Here is a 19,496-nt window from a genome sequence, read left to right as displayed (position 1 = left end):
TAAATCACCACATCCCCTGAGACACCTTAACGAGGTTCAAGTCGCAAGGGCCGTCACTCTGATCCAGGAAGGATAGACTTTTCGTCGTGTTGCTATGGATCTGAATGTCTCTCCATCAGTTATTCAACGCTTGTGGAATCGCTACAGTGAGACAGGCCAGTTAACAAGGAGGGTTGTACAAGGTCGTGAACGCATGACAACCCCACAGGATGACCGATATCTGACCATCTGTGGGTTGCGGCGTCGTTTAGTAACTGCCAGAGAACTGCAATAAGACCTCAGGAGGGCCACTGGAGTCACGGTGTCTGAACAGACAGTAGGGACCAGGTTAAGAGAAGTGTCCTTACGACCCAGACGCCCTATTCGAGAGCCCCGTTTAATACAACATCGCGGAGTTCGCCTTCTGTTTGCCCGTACCCACGTCAACTGGCAACTTCGCCACTGGAGATCTGTGTTGTTCACAGACGAGTCCAGATTTTTACTGACACAGCGTGATGGATGTCAACGTGTAAGGAGACGCCGTGGTGAGCAGTACATGCCAAATGTCCAGGAAGGCGACCGATTCGGACAAGGTTCTGTGATGGTTTGGGGTGACATCAATAGTGATGGCCGTACGGATCTTGTCGACGTTCGTGGTAATCTTACCGCTGCGGGGTACATCGAGCAGATACTGCTACAGCATGTGCTGGTAGCTGCATACGGTGTTGGCCCTGAATTCGTACGCATGCATGACTATGGTAGGGCTCATGTAGCGCGCATCGCCAGAGCTGTCTTGCGAGAACTGGACGTTCAAGAGATGGAATGACCAGCAGTGAGTCCCGACCTTAATCCCATCGAGAACGTGTGGAACAGGCTTGACAGAAGTGTTCATGAGCGCCCTGTTCCACCACAGACTCTCCAAGACCTCGAACAGACTCTCGTTGAAGAATGGGACCTGATAACCCCAACGTGACCTCCGTCGACTTATGAGCATGCCATGTACTATAAGTGCCAAGCTGTGATAAATGCTCGCGGAGAACATACACCATACTGAAGCTCTCCAACGGTGATAAAAATCCATCCTGGAGGACTGTTATCACTTTTGTTTTCGTCCCTATTTCGTTCTGAAAATGAACGCGAATCCATCGATGTTCTGTTGTATACTTCAACGGTAAAGAATAAATGTTTAGTTGGTAATATACCTGGGTGTGAGGTATTGTTTTGTGGAGCATGGCATTCGTTCAAAAACGTGTTCCCTTAATTTTTTTGAACTGTGTACAATAAACTTTCACTAAAGGAACAACATTGTCAATAAGACCACTAATAACACAAATATTACAGAATTAAATTTTGGGCCTTCCCCTAAACTACCATTTCGGTCAGCGTGAATAAAGTTATTTATGGCCTAGATTGTAGCGATTTATTCCCCAACTGTGCATACCGATTTTATTTACGATGGGATAACTGTTGTTGTGTGTTTGAGTCATCAGTCCATAGACTGGTTTGATGCAGCTCTCCATGCCAGCCTATCCTGTGCTAACCTTTTCATTTCTACGTAACTATTGCATCCTACATCTGCTCTAATCTGTTTGTCATATTCATACCTTGGTCTACCCCTACCGTTCTTACCACCTACACTTCCTTCAAAAACCAACTGAACAAGTCCTGGGTGTCTTAAGATGTGTCCTATCATTCTATCTCTTCTTCTCGTCAAATTTAGCCAAATCGATCTCCTCTCACCAATTCGATTCAGTATCTCTTCATTCGTGATTCGATCTATTTATCTCACCTTCAGCATTCTTCTGTAACACCACATTTCAAAAGCTTCTATTCTCTTTCTTTCTGAGCTAGTTATCGTCCATGTTTCACTTCCATACAATGCCACACTCCACACGAAAGTCTTCAAAAACATCTTTCTAATTCCGATATCAATGCTTGAAGTGAGCAAATTTCTTTTCTTAAGAAAGCTCTTCCTTGCTTGTGCTAGTCTGCATTTTATGTCCTCCTTACTTCTGCCATCGTTAGTTACTTTACTACCCAAGTAACAATATCCATCTACTTCCTTTAAGACTTCGTTTCCTAATCTAATATTTCCTACATCACCTGCCTTCGTTCGACTGCACTCCATTACTTTTGTTTTGGACTTATTTATTTTCATCTTGTACTCCTTACCCAACACTTCATCCATACCATTCAGCAACTTCTCGAGATCTTCTGCAGTCTCAGATAAAATAACAATATCATCAACAAATCTCAAGGTTTTGATTTCCTCTCCTTGGACTGTGATTCCCTTTCCAAATTTCTCTTTGATTTCCTTTACTGCCTGTTCTATGTAAACATTGAAAAGGAGAGGGGACAAACTGCAGCCTTGCCTCACTCCTTTCTGGATTGCTGCTTCTTTTTCAAAGCCCTCGATTCTTATCATGCAGACTGATTTTTATACAGGTTGTAGATAATTCTTCGTTCTCGGTATCTGATCCCTATCATCCTCACAATCATAAATAGCTTGTTCCAATCAACATTATCGAATGCCTTTTCTAGATCTACGAATGCCATGTACGTGGGCTTGTCCTTCTTGATTCGATCCTCTAAGATCAGACGTAAAGTCAGGATTGCTTCACGTGTTCCTACATTTCTTCTGAAGCCAAATTGATCTTCTCCCAACTCAGCTTCAACTTGTTTTTCCATTCTTCTGTAAATAATACGTGTTAAAATTTTGCAGGCATGAGATACTAAACTAATGGTGCGGTAGTTTTCACACCTGTCAGCACCGGCTTTCTTGGGAATAGGCATAACAACATTCTGCCGAAAATCGGATGGGACTTCTCCTGTCTCATACATCCTGCACACTAAATGAAATAACCTTACCATGCTGGTTTCTCCTAAGGCAGTCAGTAGTTCAGAGGGAATATCATCAATTCCAGGTGCCTTGTTCCTATTTAGGTCACTCACAGCTCTGTCAAACTCTGACCTCAAAATTGGGTCTCCCATTTCATCAGTATCAACAGCCTCTTCATGTTCCAGAACCAAATTATCTACATCGTTACCTTGATACAACTGTTGGATATGCTCCTGCCATCTTTCTGCTTTGTCTTCTTTCCCTAGAAGTGGCTTTCCATCTGAGCTCTTAATATTCATACACCTAGATTTCCTTTCTCCAAAGGTTTCCTTGATTTTCCTGTATGCAGCATCTACCTTTCCCAGGACCATACAGCCTTCGACATCCTTGCACTTCTCCTTCAGCCATTCTTCCTTAGCTACCTTGCACTTTCTATCCACTTCATTCTTTAATCGCCTGTATTCTTTTCTGCCCTCTTCATTTCTAGCATTCTTGTATTTTCGTCGTTCATCAATCAGGTCTAGTATCTCCTGAGTTATCCACTGATTCTTAGTTGATCTTTTCTTCCTTCCTAACATTTCTTCAGCAGCCCTACTGACTTCATTTTTCATGACTCTCCACTCTTCCTCTATAGCGTTTCCTTCAGCCTTTTCATTTAGTGCTTGTGCAACATTTTCCTTGAAACAATCCCTCACACTCTGTTCTTTCAACTTGTCTAGATCCCATCTTTTTTCATTCTTTCCTTTCTTCAATTTCTTCAACTTTAGATGACATTTCATGACCAACAAGTTGTGGTCAGAGTCCACGTCTGCTCCTGGGAAAGTTTTGCAATCTAACACCTGGTTTCTGAATCTCCGCCTAATCATAATGAAGTCTATTTGATACCTTCCAGTGTCTCCAGGTCTCGTCCACGTATACAGCCGTCGTTTGTGGTGTTTGAACCAAATATTGGCAAGGACTAAATTATGATCAGTGCAGAATTCAACCAGCCGACTTCCTCTTTCGTTCCTTTACCCCAATCCAAATTCTCCTACTGTACTACCTTCTCTTCCTTGGCCTACCACTGCATTCCAGTCTCCCATCACAATTAGATTCTCGTCACCTTTTACATATTGAATTAAATCTTCTATCTCCTCATATATTTTTTCAATTTCTTCATCATCCGCTGAACTAGTAGGCATATAGACCTGCACTATTGTGGTGGGCATTGGTTTGGTGTCTATCTTGACAACAATAATTCTTTCACTATGCTGGTCGTAGTAGCTTATCCGCTGCCCTATTTTCTTATTCATTATTAAACCAACTTCTGCATTTCCCCTGTTTGATTTCGTGTTGATAATTCGGTAGTCGCCTGACCAAAAATCCTGTTCTTCCTGCCAACGTACTTCACTTATACCAACTACAACTAACTTTAGCCTATCCATCTCCCTTTTCAGATTCTCTAACCTACCACGATTCAAACTTCTAACATTCCACGCTCCGACTCGCAGAATGTCAGTATCCTTCTTCGTGATGATCGCCCCCTCTCATGTAGTCCCCACCCGGAGATCCGAATGGGGGACTAGTTTACCTCCGCAATATTTTACCCGGGAGGAAGCCATCATCAGTACATCATTCATACAGAGAGAGCTGCATGTCCTCGGGAGGTAGTTACGGCTGTAGTTTCCCGTTGCTTTCAGCCGTGTAGCAGTATCAACACAGCTAAGCCATGTTGAGTATTATTACAAGGCCGTATCAGTCAATCATCTAGACTGCTGCCCTTGCAACTACCGAAAGGCTGCTACCCCCCTTTCGATGAACCATTCGTTAGTCTGGTCTCTCAACAGATACCCATCCGATATGGTTGCACCTACGGCTCGGCTATCTGCATCATTGGGACACGCAAGCCTCCCCACCGCGGCAAGGTCACATGGTTCGCAGAGGAGGATGGGATAACTAATAACAAATATTTGAGAATTAAATTTTAGGCCTTCCCCTAAACTACCATTTCTCTCAGCGTGAAAATGATTAATTATAGCCTAGATTATAGCGGCTTATCCCCGGACTTCACATATCGATTGTCATTAAATTATCTTCAGCCGTTTTCTCGTGATGCGTGTACAGACAGACAGACAGACAGACAGACAGACAGACAGACAGACAGACAGACAGACAGACAGACAGACAGACAGACAGAAATTACGGAAAGTTAAAAAATGCATTTCCTTGTCACTATGGACATGACTGATACAGAAATACCACCCTTCTTAAATTTTGAGCAATGTACAGACAAAACTCTTATTTTATATATACAGTATAGATATGAACATTTTGTGGCCATGTTCCACACGTTAGTTCACAGCAGTTCACGAGAATGAGAACGGGAACGGGAACCTTGAAGTAAACTTAACCTAACATTTCACAACGAGCTGGAAGTTGAGGATATATTACAGTTCCGTGAAGTGTGCGACTTGAAACGACATGATCATATATATATATTGCTTTATGTAGCACCGACGCAGATATGTCTTATGGCGACGGTGGGATAGGAAAGGTCGAGTTGGAAGGAAGCGGCCGTGGCCTCAATTAAGGTACACACCGAGCTCGATAGCTGCTGTCGCTTAAGTGCGGCCAATATCCAGTATTCGGGAGATAGTAGGTTCGAACCCCACTATCGGCAGCCCTGGAAATGGTTTTCCGTGGTTTCCCATTTTCACACCAGGCAAATGCTGGGACTGTACCTTAATTAAGGCCACGGCCGCTTCCTTCCCACTCCTAGCCCTTCCCTGTCCCATCGTCGCCACAAGACCTATCTGTGTCGGTGCGACGTAAAGCAACTAGCAAAAAAAATTAAGATACAGCCACAGCATTTTCCTGGTGTGAAAATGGGAAACCACAGAAAACCATCTTCAGGGCTGCCGACAGTGGGATTCGAACCCACTATCTCCCGGATGCAAGCTCACAGCCGCGCGCCGCTAACCGCAAGGCCAACTCGCCCGGTTTTCTTATTAAAATATATATATATATATTTCCTATAAGGTTAGGTTAGGAGTGATTGACTTGTGAACCGGACTTTTAGTTCAGGTTAAATAAAAAATAACAGAGTCGTTCTTCACAAGTGGCCATTTGATTAAAAAAAATGGTGGATACCCGATTTGGCGATATGAATCAGAACAAACGAGGAACGAGTTGCGACTGCCACCTGTCGACTGAGCTTTCGATTCACAAATGAGTCCATTCGTTTCGTTCACTGAATCATGATTCAATCGTTCAGTGCAATGATTCGTTCATTATGGATCACTCGTTCAGAATCTCCCCATCTCTACTCCCTGCACTGTCAGTCAAAACGAACATTTGTCAGTGTAACGGAGCTTCGATATAAGTCGGATGTTTTCGATCGATTGCGGTAACATGCTGAAACAAAGGAAACTATTTTAAATTACCCAAGAATGCGTGAATATGCATGAGAACTGGATGTTCACGTGCTCATGTGCTCTTGAGAGCCTACCGCCACTGACCCCTGGACAATTTCTTTTACTTGTAATTACTGGCAACAGCTTAGGAACAGTCGACAAACTTTTCTTCTCCTGAACATCTACATTTTTAATTTCTTTGCTAATAATGTGAAAATGAAAACCTACAACCTGTTTTCCAGTCACTGACCGGGTCAGGGCTGTAATGAATGAAGCATATATAGGCTGTTAGTACGATGGGGTCGCCACTCCCAAAGTGATATATTAATGACTGATAGATGCTATGAAATGAGAATGGAGACTGTTGCTGGAATGAAAGATGACAGGGAAAACCGGAGTACCCGGAGAAAAATCTGTCCCGCCTCCGCTTGGTCCAGCACAAATCTCACATGGAGTGACCGGGATTTGAACCACGGTATCCAGCGGTGAGAGGCCGACGTGCTGCCGTCTGAGCCACTGAGGCTCTTGCTAATAATGTATATGTAAAAATCCTCTACACTCACAGAACTGTAAGAAATGCGTCTTCTCTTCTTGTCTGGGAACTTAAGACAGCTACTGGGGTCGATTTCCATTCGTTTCTTGTCCTCCTTTCTTATAGTTTTAATCGTAGCGTAAGATACCCCAGCATATGCAGCAGCACGTTCCGTAGCTTTCGGGAGTGGCACTAGCAAGTACTTACGTCGCTTTTCCTCGTCACACTTCTGTATAATATTGGCAATGACTTCCCTAGCTTCACTACGAATCATCCCGTGCGATTTTCGGAGGGCCATGACAGTACCACACGAAAGAACCACTAGTAACACAACCCCTACAACCGAGTGTTTACAAGCAGCACAGCACACACTTCGCCACACTCTAGTCTAAACTTTGTTCCTAATTGAGCGTAGTCACGCTGCCGCGAACAGGTAGACTGCCCCTCTCTCCTCGCGAGAGATGGTATAACCCCGCCAACACGGCTACGGAAAGGGAACGCAGCAGCTGACAGTAACCATCGCCCTCTACGCAGTCATAGTGAGGGCGATGCAGTAACATACTGTCCAGCTATTTGGGAGGCAGGGTAGTCACCTTTCAACCAGGAAAATTCAGGAGGTAGAATTATAAATTACTATTCCTTCGACCTTTGGCCCTGAAACATTCGTGGTAATAGCCTACTTACCGCTTTGGGACCATGACTTGACTCATAAGCTATAATGAGTCTTTATAAAATCTGAGACTATCTATAGATTTGCGCCAGAGCTATCTTATTTTCTTCATTTGCTTTCGGTTTAATAAGATAACTGTTCGTGACATCTGACCCACTAGCATGTTTTTTTTCATTCCTATTGTGTTGGACACGTTTTTACTTACAATTTGCTTTACGTCGCACAGACAAAGAAGTCTTACAGCGACGATGTGATAGGAAAGGGTTAGGAGTGGGAAGGAAGTGACCGTGGCCTTAATTAAGGTACAGCCGCAGCATTTGCCTGGTGTGAAAATGAGGAAGTCGCGAAAAACCAATTTCAGGGCTGCAGACAGACGGATTCGAACTCACCATCTCCTGAATACAAGCGAACAACTCTACGTGACCTAAACCGCATAGCTAGCTCAGGAACATACATTATAAGCATCATAAAAGGTCTTTTTTTTTCTTTTGCGTATCAGAAGCTACTGATGCGGAGTAATTAAATCCTACCAATCGCAGTCGGAATCGAACCCACTATTCTGGAAAGAGAAAGGCAACGTCCAACCAATATTGCCAAGAGCAAGGTAACTTCAGCAACTTTCAAAATAACTGTGATAAGCTGAAGATACATCATCATCATCATCGGTTTCAAGGTAAAATGACCACTACGTTACTTACAGGATCAATCATCATTAGAGTTTTATGCACTTGGTCGTTGGAGTTGGAAACGGCTGGAGAGGTCTTTCTTCTTCGCAAAGCCAAATTTCTTCTTGCTAACACTATGTCCCGCGAGGTCAGTCTCTCGGCAACTTCAGAAGGGGCAGAAACGATTTCACTTTTGATCACTTTAATGGGTGTATTAAATAAGGTATCACAAGCTCTACGTTTAGCACTATTTGAAATCACTTGCCGATATACATTTTCATCTTGCTGGTGGGTGTGGGTTCCTTCGAGGTTTATCAGAACGTCACCTTCAATATCTGTTACAATTTTTGCGTTGCACGATTTTTTTGTACACCTCCATCTTTTCTTTTTATTGTTCTGATAGTAGCTGCGATATTTAAAGCCATCCAGAAGTTTAAGTTGTCTCCCATTTTGACTGAGCATCGATATCATGACGGCCTACTGTTATGTCAATACCGACGTGACACGGAAAAGAGGACATGCCAGGGAGAAGATAGCGTAAGGGGAATGGAGGGGGTGGTGGCTGGGTCGCGGAGAATTTGGGTGCATGCTGCGCAAGCACAGCTTGCTATGTGCTCGGACAGACGGAAAAGAGAGGTGGGAGTAAGGAGGATGTTGCGCACCGCGGCGCTATGGGATGCCATGATTTTAACTCGTTGCGCAGCTCGCGTCAATTCTTTTAGATTGTAACTAAACATGTAATGTACCCCCACCCACACGATAACATTTTCCTAAATGACATGTTCAAGAAATTACGAGTTCCTGGCAAATTATTAAGGCAGCCCTTTTTTTATTTATGAATTACAATAGTTCTTTTAAATACATAATTTAAATAATTAAGGAAATTTGTAGAAAAAATACACTTTTAATACATGACGACGTATTGAGTTCAAAGCTAGAACGGGATTTTTAGAGTAAATATTTATACTTTCTTTGCATTTCTTTTCATTTTGTCTTCTTCAAATTTTGTCTTGCAAACTGCTCACCAACCCCCTAATAGTACCACACTTTGAGAACCACGGCTCTATTTGTTGTTCTTATTGAATGGGACAGAGTAATGAAAATGTCAATATGATTTTTTAATATTCTCGATACATCTCGAGTCCTGAAAACAAAGACGTACTTCATCGAAGACATAAAACACAGCATGATGATGCCTTCTGCACGACAGGGAGAAGAGTATATCCGACAAAGAGTCTAGTTTTTCCAGGGGTTTCACTCATCGAATGCTGTGATAGAATCTGGTCGAGATCCAACCGGGCACCACGTCGCGTCTTCACAAGGCTTCTGTGAAATTTTTTCATCAATCGGAGAGAGAGAGAGTGTTTGTTTCTTGTGCGAAGAAATGCCTAGGCGCCATTTCTACAAATGTTTAACACGTACAAACACGTTAAGAGAATATACCAAATAATCATAAACATACAACTTTATGCACATTCATGCGCTCTATTATTGTTATAAAACCAACCTAGCCTAGTATCAAAGTTGATGAAAAATCGCCGTATGTTGTAATATAACAGAAAAGGCTTAATGAAAAACACTGTTGAACATAAGAGTGTTCCAGACCAAACATACAAAATATTGAAAGTGACCTTGTGTGTCTCCTACGCTACATTGACTATTCTCTGCCGCCCGCAGCCAACTGAATGCATCGAGAATGTTAAGATAACTGGTTTCTCTCAGACCTAGATTGACAGCTTAAAAAGATGTGGTAGACTATACTAGGTACAGTCGCTAATGTTACTTACATGAAACATGTATAGTGTATTTTAGTCCGTTGGCTGAATGGTCAGCGTTGAGGCTGTCGTTTCAGAGGGTTCCGGGTTCGATTCCCAACAGGGCTAAGGATTTTAATTGCATTTCATTAATTCTCCTGGCTCGGGGACTGGGTGGTGTTTGTCCCAACACTCTCCTCTTCATATTCAGACAACACACCAAACTACCACTACCACAGAAACACGCATTAGTTATTACATCCCCCCCCCACATAATGTTGTCGTCAGGAAGGGCATCCGGCCTTAAAATAGAGCCAAATCACATGTGCAACATAGTTCGCACCTGCGACCCCACAGGTGTGGGACAAAGCGGTAGGAGAAGAAGAAGAAGAAGAAGAAGATGATGATGATGATGATGATGATGATGATGATGATGATGATGATGATGATGAATAAGAAGTGTATCGTGAACTGTAAATAGAAATAAGAAACAAAGTACAATTTTCAGAGATTCTGATTTACTCAATTAAATTTTCATTTTGAATATTTTTTCAGCAACTGTCAAAACTGTACTGAAAAATGGTTAATGGTGTGTAAAGTAAGAGTTGTATGATTTTCAACGTCCTCAGAGCTAAAGTTTGTGACGCTCTACGTAGCCGTTTCATTTCTTCTGTACAATTGTATACTTTTGGTTTTATTCGATTCCTTATCAAGTCTAGCTCCCTCTTGCATATGTTTGTTACAGCTTTTACCTGCCTATTAGTCATATATTTGGGCAATTTTGTAGTATGCCAAAATTAGTCAATTTTCAGTCACAAAACCTTCTCTATATACTTTAATTTTTTCAGGTGTTTTCATTAATAAGATTGAATTACACTTCACTCATCTCTGAGCAAGATCTACACGCCAAGCTACCCCGCGCGGTAACCGACTTCCGACCGGCAAAAACGTTAAACTGTATCGGCGGCCATCTTGTGATGAAGTCATGCACATTACGTCACCTACCTCGGTCACGCCATGATAATGTAATAGCAACTTCCAGCTCGGTGAGACAAGCAACAGGAAACTACCTCACTCCTCATTTCCCTTAACAAGTTTGTCAGTCAATCCCCTGAAATGTACGCAGGAACCGACCCTATGAGTAACGTTTTCACACCATTCATTCCAGGGACTGGCTGCATAAAGTACGGTGTTACTAACATCGCTCATAACTCAGTCACTTCCATACTGTCAAAATCGAGGATGAGACAGAGGCAGGTCAATTTAAGTAACAAATTCACTTTAGTCTACACCAGAAGACATAGTGCACTGTAAACACTAAATCTTGTCAGCAAAGGCAGATGTAATAATTATGTCCGACTCCACGGCTGAATGGTTAGCGTACTGACCTTTGGTTCTGGGGGTTACCGAGTTCGATTTCCGGCCGGCTAGGGATTTTAACCTTCATTGGTTAATTCCAATGGCTCGGGGGCTGGGTATGTGTGCCGTCTGCATCATTACAATTTATCATATATAGGGCCCCATTCTCAGAGACGCGCAGGTCGCCTATACGGCGTCAACTCGAAGACCTCTCCAGGTCTTTCGGAGGCCACACGTCATTATTATTATTATTATTATTATTATTATTATTATTATTATTATTATTATTATTATTATTATTATTATTAACTTTTTTTTTACATTTTGAGGCACATCTTAAACAAGCATCGGACCTATGGGAGTAACGGAGTCCCACTCCCATCTGACAGGCGAGACACTCCTTGGAAACAACTATGCGAACGAAATGGGGAGCTATCAATATGAATGGGGCTTATGGAAGAAAGTAGAATTGGTTGAGTCAGCAAAGAGGATGCATCTGGATATGCTAGGAGTAAATGGTATTCGGGTAAGAGGAGATAACGGGGAAGAGATAGAAGATTATAAAGTGTACTTGACGGGTGTTAAAAAGGGAAGGGCAGAGTGTGGGGCAGGGCTGTTCAACAGGAATGCTATTGCACGCAACATTTTTTTGTTTTTGTTAGGCACGTAAATGAGCGAATGATGTGGTTAAATTTGGCAATTGGAGAAATTACGACGAGAACTGGCTCAGTGTATTTACCCTATGTGAGGGTGCAGATGAGGATGGAGCTGGCAAGTTTTATGGAGCATTGAGTGACATCGTAGTCAGGGTCAACAAGATAGTGCTAATAGGTCATTTCAATGCGAGAGTTGCAAATAGAACTGAAGGATACGAAAGGGTGATTGGTAAATGTGGAGAAGATATGAAAGCTAATAGGAATGGGAAACGTTTGCTGCACTTCTGTGCTAGTATGGGTTTATCAGTTACATCAGTTACGAATGCAGTACAGTCTTCAAGCATAAGCCTATTCACCGCTACACATGGGAGGCTAGGGGCACCAGATCCATAATAGGCTATATCTTAACCGACTTCGAATTCAGGAATGCACTTTTTTTTTTGTGTGTGTGGAATTTTTCGATGATACAGGACACCTATCTGGTCTGTAGTGAACTAAGTATCTCTAGGCCTCGGATAGAAAAAGTGTAATCTGTCTGCAAACGAATAAGGGTAGAAAATCTCCAGGACGAGGAAATTAGACAGAAGTACATGGATATGATTAATGAGATGTTCCGAACAGTGGACAGTAAGCAGATTCAGGATATAGAAAGAGAATGCGTGGCATACAGGGATGCTGTAGTAGAAAGAGCAAGAGAATACCTAGGAACAACTGTGTGTAAAGATGGGGAAAGGCGAACATCTTGGTGGAATAATGAAGTGAGAGCAGCTTGTAAACGTAAAAAGAAGGCTTATCAGAAATGGCTCCAAACAAAGGCTAATGCAGACAGGGAATTGTGCGTAGATGAAAGAAACAGAGCGAAACAAATAGTTGTTGAATCCAAAAAGAAGTCGTGGGAAGATTTTGGTAATAACCTGGAAAGGCCAAGCAGCAGGGAAACCTTTCTGGACAGTAATAAAGAATCTTATAAAGGGAGGGGGAAAAGGGGGAAAAGGAAATTAATAATGTTTTGGGTATTAAATTCAGGTGAACTCATAATAGATCCCAAGGAATCACTGGACAGGTGGAAGGAATATTTCTTCTCAACGTAAAAGGAAATCTTCCTGGTGACGTCGCGAGCAACCGAGCTCATGGGCAGATTGATGACGAAATGAATTACGCTTGAGGAAGTGGAAAGGATGGTAAATAAACTCCATTGTCATAAAGCAGCAGGGATAGATTAAATTAGATCTGAAATGGTGAAGTATAGTGGTAGGGCAGGGACGAAATGTCTTCATAGAGTAATAGGATTAGCCTGGGGTGCTGGCAAGGTACCTTCAGATTGAACAAAAGCAGTAATTGCACCTATCTATAAGCAAGGAAACAGGAAGGATTGCAATAACCGTCGAGGTATCTCATTGATTAGTATACCAGGCAAAGGGCGAGTTGGGCGTGCGGTTAGGTGCGCGCAGCTATGCGCTTGCATCCGGGAGATAGTGAATTCGAAACCCACTGTCGGCATCCCTGAAGATGGTTTTCTGTGGTTTCCCATTTTCACACCAGGCAAATGCTGGGGCTGTACCTTAATTAAGGCCATGGCCGTTCACTTCCAACTCCTAGTCCTTTCCTATCCCATCGAAGCCATAAGACCTGTCTGTGTCGGCGCGATGTAAAGTAAATTGTACAAAAAATAATGTATACCAGGCAAAGTATTCACTGGCATCTTGAAAGGGAGGGTGCGGTCAATGGTTGAGAGGAAGTTGGATGAAAACTAGTGTGATTTCAGACCACAAAGGGGCTGTCAGGATCAGATTTTCAGTATGCGCCAGGTAACTGAAAAATGCTACGAGTGGAATAGACAGTTATGTTTATGTTTCGTAGATCTAGAGAAAGGATATGACAGAGTACCGAGGAAAAAGATGTTCGCCATAATGGCAGATTGTGGTGAAAGCCTGCAGTGTAATATCTTGGATCTTGAAAATAAGTGCAATGAGTATGGTATGAAAATTAGCCTTTCCAAAATTAAACTGATGTCAGTAGGTAAGAAATCCAAGAGAAATGAATGCCAGATTGGGGATACAAATCCGTGTCGTGGGGGACGGGCAACAGTATGAAGTAGGGAATAGCCTGTAAGGGAGAAGTACAATGGGGACCGCGTGTGTCCCAGGACCTCTACGGTAGCTTAAAGGTCTTACAGAAAACCTGAAAAGTAACAGCTAACGGGGCTCTGGTGAAGTCCTTAACGGCAACTGAGGCGAAAAAGGAGACCTTTGGTACGGCAAATTTGGCGGAGGAGGCAACCCTCCCTTTTCGGGTTAAATAAAAAGGGAAACCACTGCCTTGTGGTGAAGAGGTATATTCAAAGGCTAAGGGAAACAACCAGAACAGAAAACAGCATGCCTGGAGGCTTCAGGAGGCAGCGTCACCACCAGGCTCGGGTGCTGTGAGCCAATAACTCGCACAATCTTAAATTAAACCATTACAGAAACATCAATAAAGAGAAACCAGACTGATCCGAAGATGACGACTTTTGGCTTAAAAAATAACAAAAATTGGGTTATGGAATGTGAAAACTCTGCGGGAAAGTGGAAGACTACGACAGGAAGTGGCATGTATGAAGAGTTATAGCCTGAACATCTTAGGATTAAGTGAGGTGAGATGGAGCGAGTTTGGGGAATTTGGCACCCATGATGGAGCTACATGTATAAATACTCTGAGGACGATGAAGTGAGTTGTGAAGGTGTGTGTATTTTGATGGACAAGGAGGCTAGGAGGAGCCTTACGGAGTGGTATCCCGTGGCGGCAAGGATAATTGTGGCACGTTTCAAGACCAATATCAGAATGTTGTGATGGTAGTGTGCTATGTACCCACTGAGACAGCAAAGGAGGAAGACAGAGGGATTATATATATATCTATATATATATATAAATAGCACGATTAAAAAACAGAAGAGGAAGGATATTATTATAGTTGGAGGAGATTTGAATGCAAAAGTGGGCCAGAATAATGAAGGACTTGAGCACATCATGGGAAGGCAAGGCATAGGAGAACGAAATGAGAACGGACAGCTATTTGTGGACTTCTGCGCCAGCTACGATCTGGTGATCGGTGGTACGGTATTTCCACATAAAGATTGCCATAAAGTTCACTGTTGGATGTGAGGAATAAGAGAGGTACAGACACAGGTAACGATCATCATCTTGTTGTGGCTACCTTTAGGATAAAGATCCAGGCACAGAAAAGGAGGTCAGAACAGATAAAGAAGCGGTATGATGTTGAAAAGCTAAAGGGTGACAATAAGGTGAAGGAAATCTTCAGGACAGAACTAAAGAAGCGATTTCAAGCACTCACTGAGGTGGAGGATGAAACTGTTGAGGAAAAATGGGTGAAGACTAAATCTGTCTTTACGGAAGTAAGTGAAAATATCCTGGGTTTTCAGGATAGCAGGAAAAAAGACTGGATGACCGAACAGACATGGGAAATCAATAGAGATAGGAGATAAAGGAGGCAATGAACGCTTGTAAGACACAAGCAAGAAAGGCAGAACTGCAATCAAAATATGCTGCAAAGGATAGGGAAGTAAAGAGAAGTGTGAGGAGGGATCAAAGGAACTGTCTCAACAGGCAGAAAAGGCAGCCAACATAGGGAAATTTCAAAGAACTCTATACCACCACGAGAATTCTGGCAAGGAAGCAGATGCAGAAAAGCCGTCCAGTCAGGAACAAAGACGGAACCCTCTTAACTAACCCTGAGGATCAACTGAAACGATGGCAGGAACATTTTTCTGCAGTTATAAACCGCTCCATAGAAGATCATTCAGATGTGGGGGAAGAAGAAGAGATTCAGTCTGACCCAAGGATTAAAACCTGCATTCCAACAGTAGAATAAATCAATAAGGCATTCAGGTCGTTGCATATTGGTAAGGCAGCAGGAGTTGACAACATTCCATCAGAAGTCATGAAGACTGATATGGACACCATGCCCAATATATTACAGCCTCTATTCGAGAAGGTATGGGTTACTGGAAAAATTCAGGCAGATTGAAAATGTGGGTTGTTGGTGAAGTTACCCAAAAAGGTGGATAGGTCTAATTGCAACAACTGGAGGGACATTACGCTTCTTTCAGTCCCTAGCAAAGTCTGCACCAGGATTCTGCTGTACAGAATTCAAGAGTATGTCAACTTAAGGCTCCGACGAGAACAGGCAGGCTTTCGTCCGAATCGCTCAGGCACCGACCGAATAAACACCTTGAGGATAATTCTAGAGCAGTGTGCCGAATTGTCATCTCGCCTCTACGCAGTGTTCGTTAACTTTGATAAAGCTTTTGACTCGATCAACAGAGAAGCCGTGTGGAAGGAAGTGAAACGTTACGGAGTGCCAGCTCGAATTGTCGATCTCATTCAGGAAACGTACCGTGATTATACATGTAGAGTCATTCATGGGGAGGGGGGCGTATATCTGAGCCTATATCTATACGTTCAGGAGTTCGTCAAGGGTGTATCCTGTCGCCAACTATGTTCTTGGTTGTGACTGACGCGATAATGCAAAACGTGACTCGAAATGTGAAACGTGGTGTCCAATGGGGATTAGTCAATAGGCTTGGAGATCTGGAATTTGTGACGATTTGTGTCTCCTGTGTGAGGCACATGGGGAAATGCAAGCAAAGCTCGAAGATTTGGTAGAGAAAGGGAAAAGGGTGGGATTAATGATCAACTCAAAGACGACTAAGGACCTAAGGATTAACACCAACTATCAGACCCATTTGTCTTCAATGGTGAATCTATCGAAGATGTGGATAACTTCACTTACTTGGACAGTGTAGCTGCCAAGATAGGGGAGCTGCACTAGATGTCTCGCAGAGCGTTCAAAGAGCAAATGGTGCCTTTGTTCGGCTCTTTCCGGTGTGGAAGAACAACAGAATATCTATCAGGCCCAAACAGCGCATCTTCCGAAGTAATGTCAAGTCTGTTCTATTATGCAGGTCGAGACTTGGAAAGTGACTGGAGTAATTACATCCAAGTTGCAGACCATCTACTGGCCGGAAGTAATCTCCAACCATGGACTCTGGAGTAGGACGGGAGAGAATGAGTGGTCATAGAGATAAAGCGGCGGAAATGGACATGGATCGGGCATACACTGAGGAAGGGGGAACGAATTGAGAGAGAGGCGCTGGGTAAAAGGAAGAGAGGGAGACCCAAAGCAAACGTGGCGATGATCTGTTCATATGGAAGCGATGGAAGTAGGCAAGACCTGGAGTGAGGTAAAGAGGCTGGCTGTCAACAGGACCAGATGGAGATGCTTTGTTGATGCCCTATGTTCCACGAGGAACAACAGGAATTAAGTAAAAAATTTTAATAAGTCGAAGAACTGTACATGTTACCGGTAGTTTTGCAAAATATGCTATCCGATTGTTTATATCTCATTCATTTTTATCTGTACGACGAATAATAACGATTTGCGATTATTACAGTTTTCACAAACGTCCAAATATCGAAAAAGTGTACATAAGCAAAATTTTAGAGAATCCAATTCGTCATCTGTATCTGATACAAGTTTAACCTTACGAGCATTCACGAATTATGCAGTCCAGGAATATCAATCGATATGTTACTGTATCTGCTGCCGCTTTCACTTCGCGTATTTTACAGAAAGGCCATATCGTTGTTGCGCTTGGGAAAACCGCTTGAAGTCTCTCGCACAATATTAAGCATTCAATGGCACGCAGTGGCGTTATAAGGGAGGGGATAAGGGGGATGTATCTCCCATGAGGCACTTTTTCTTCTTATTATAAATAGATACACTTATTATTTTTACAAAGGTAAATGATTAAATATTAAAACATCCACCTGAAAAATCACCCATTTATTATTATTATTATTATTATTATTATTATTATTATTATTATTCTTCTTCCTTCGTTATGCCCATTCATAGAGCGCGTTTGAACTTGATAGTTGGTTTGATGGTTTGTGCCTTATCCTCCCAAAATCTCTTCATGAATGCACTGTGTTGCATCTTGCGTTCTGTCGACCACTTCCTACCAGTTGTCTTTTTTGGTTTCTCCCTAAATTTATGATTAGCTACTTTGGTTCTAAAAGCTCCACGATTTTCCATGATGTCGTCTGTAATATTTATTTCTTGGAGGTCCGCCTTAGTTTCTTCTAGCCATTTTATTTTGACCTTCTTTGAGTTGATTACTTTGAATAATCTTTTAGTTAGTCTGTCGCTGTTCATTCTGTAGATATGGCCATAGAAATTAAGGCGCCTTTTCCGTACAGCATCAGTAAACCTGTCGGTGAAGGAGTAGAGGTCCGTTGTTTTCCTCTTAATCCACATTCCATTTTCTCTCGTAGGACCATAAATTTTCCTGAGAATTTTCCGCTCCTGCTTTTCAATTTCTGTAATTTTAGAGTGACCACCTAAGCATATGGTTTCTGAGGCATATAAAGCTTCAGGCAATACAACTGTCTTGTAGTGTCGTAATTTTGCATTACGCGATATGACTCTTTTGTTGTAGTAATTCCACGTCAGTCTGTATGCCTTATGTAGTTTGGTGTTTCTTTCTACATTGGCACTACTGTCTAATCCTGATGGTAGTATAATTTCTCCAAGGTATTTGAAGGAGGGCACCTGTGAAATTGTGCCGTTTTCCATCTCTAGCGGAGTTCTTTTGCTATTTTGACGTAGATTTTCCATGTACTTGGTTTTCTCGTAGGATATCTGGAGGCCTGCCTTTGATGCTATATTGTGTAGTCTCTGTATGGCATACCTTGTTTCATCCTTGGTCTTAGTAATGATTGCGAGATCATCAGCAAATGCTAAACATTTCACATTGACCTTGCTTCCCATATTTCCGATGTTCACACCCTTGATATCCTTTTCCCACTCTCTAATAACTTTGTCTAGAACTAAGTTAAACAGAATAGGGGAGATGCTGTCACCTTGACGAACGCCCGTACATATTTCAAAAGGCTCAGAGATTTCTCCAAGGAATTTCACTTTAGAGGTCGTACTTGTGAGGGTCTGCTGGATAAGTGCTCTGGTCTTCTTGTCCACTCTGAGTTCTTCTAGGGTATCAAATACTGTCTGTCTGTCCACAGAGTCATACGCCTTCTTAAAATCCACAAAGGTGACGATCGTGCTGGCACTTCGGCGAATCCTTAATATCGTCTTCAAGTTCCATATTTGTTCTGCACATGATCGACCTTTCCTGAAACCCGCTTGGTACTCGCCAATCAGATGATCTGTCTGTTTTTCTAACCGGTTCAAGAGAGCTTTGGAAAGGATTTTGTATGCGATTGGCAGTAGAGATATGCCTCTATAGTTGTTTGGATCTGCCTTGTCACCTTTCTTGTGCAATGGGTGTATTAATGCACACTTCCAATCCTGTGGAATCATTTCCGTTTCCCATATTTCTACTAGGATTGCATGAATTTTGCTTACAAGATCATCTCCAAGTTTACACATCTCCGCAGTGATGCCGTCCTCTCCAGGAGCTTTATTATTTTTAAGCGATCGTATAATCTCTGCTGTTTCCTGTATTGTCGGTGGCTGTGAATCGGGGTTGGGCATGGGCTTTTCAAAGTTCAGTCTTTCCTTTGGAGGATCACAATTGAGGAGGTCTCGGAAGTAGTCAGCTAGAATAGTGCAGTTCTCCTTGGTGTTCGTTT

The 19,496-nt window shown here is 42.5% G+C and overlaps 1 protein-coding gene across 16 annotated transcripts in view; it reads right to left on the bottom strand.

Moving 5' to 3' along the window:
- LOC136866181 (piggyBac transposable element-derived protein 3) overlaps window positions 1-19,496 on the bottom strand; it is a 217,174-nt gene that overhangs the window by 28,907 nt on the left and 168,771 nt on the right. Inside the window, exon 1 of one of the 16 annotated variants that reach the window (XR_010859512.2) lies at window positions 6,950-7,135. The exons of 13 other annotated variants lie outside the window; for them this stretch is intronic. Coding sequence is in view for 1 of the 3 variants with exons in the window: in XM_067142915.2 (XP_066999016.2) it covers window positions 8,111-8,548 (438 nt within the window). In the remaining 2 variants the exon portion in view is untranslated. 2 more of the 16 variants (XR_010859505.1, XM_067142915.2) reach the window with 2 other exon arrangements.

Source organism: Anabrus simplex, chromosome 3, assembly GCF_040414725.1.
Source record: "Anabrus simplex isolate iqAnaSimp1 chromosome 3, ASM4041472v1, whole genome shotgun sequence".
NCBI classification, from domain to species: domain Eukaryota; kingdom Metazoa; phylum Arthropoda; class Insecta; order Orthoptera; family Tettigoniidae; genus Anabrus; species Anabrus simplex.
This window is presented reverse-complemented; position numbering and strand designations above follow the sequence as displayed.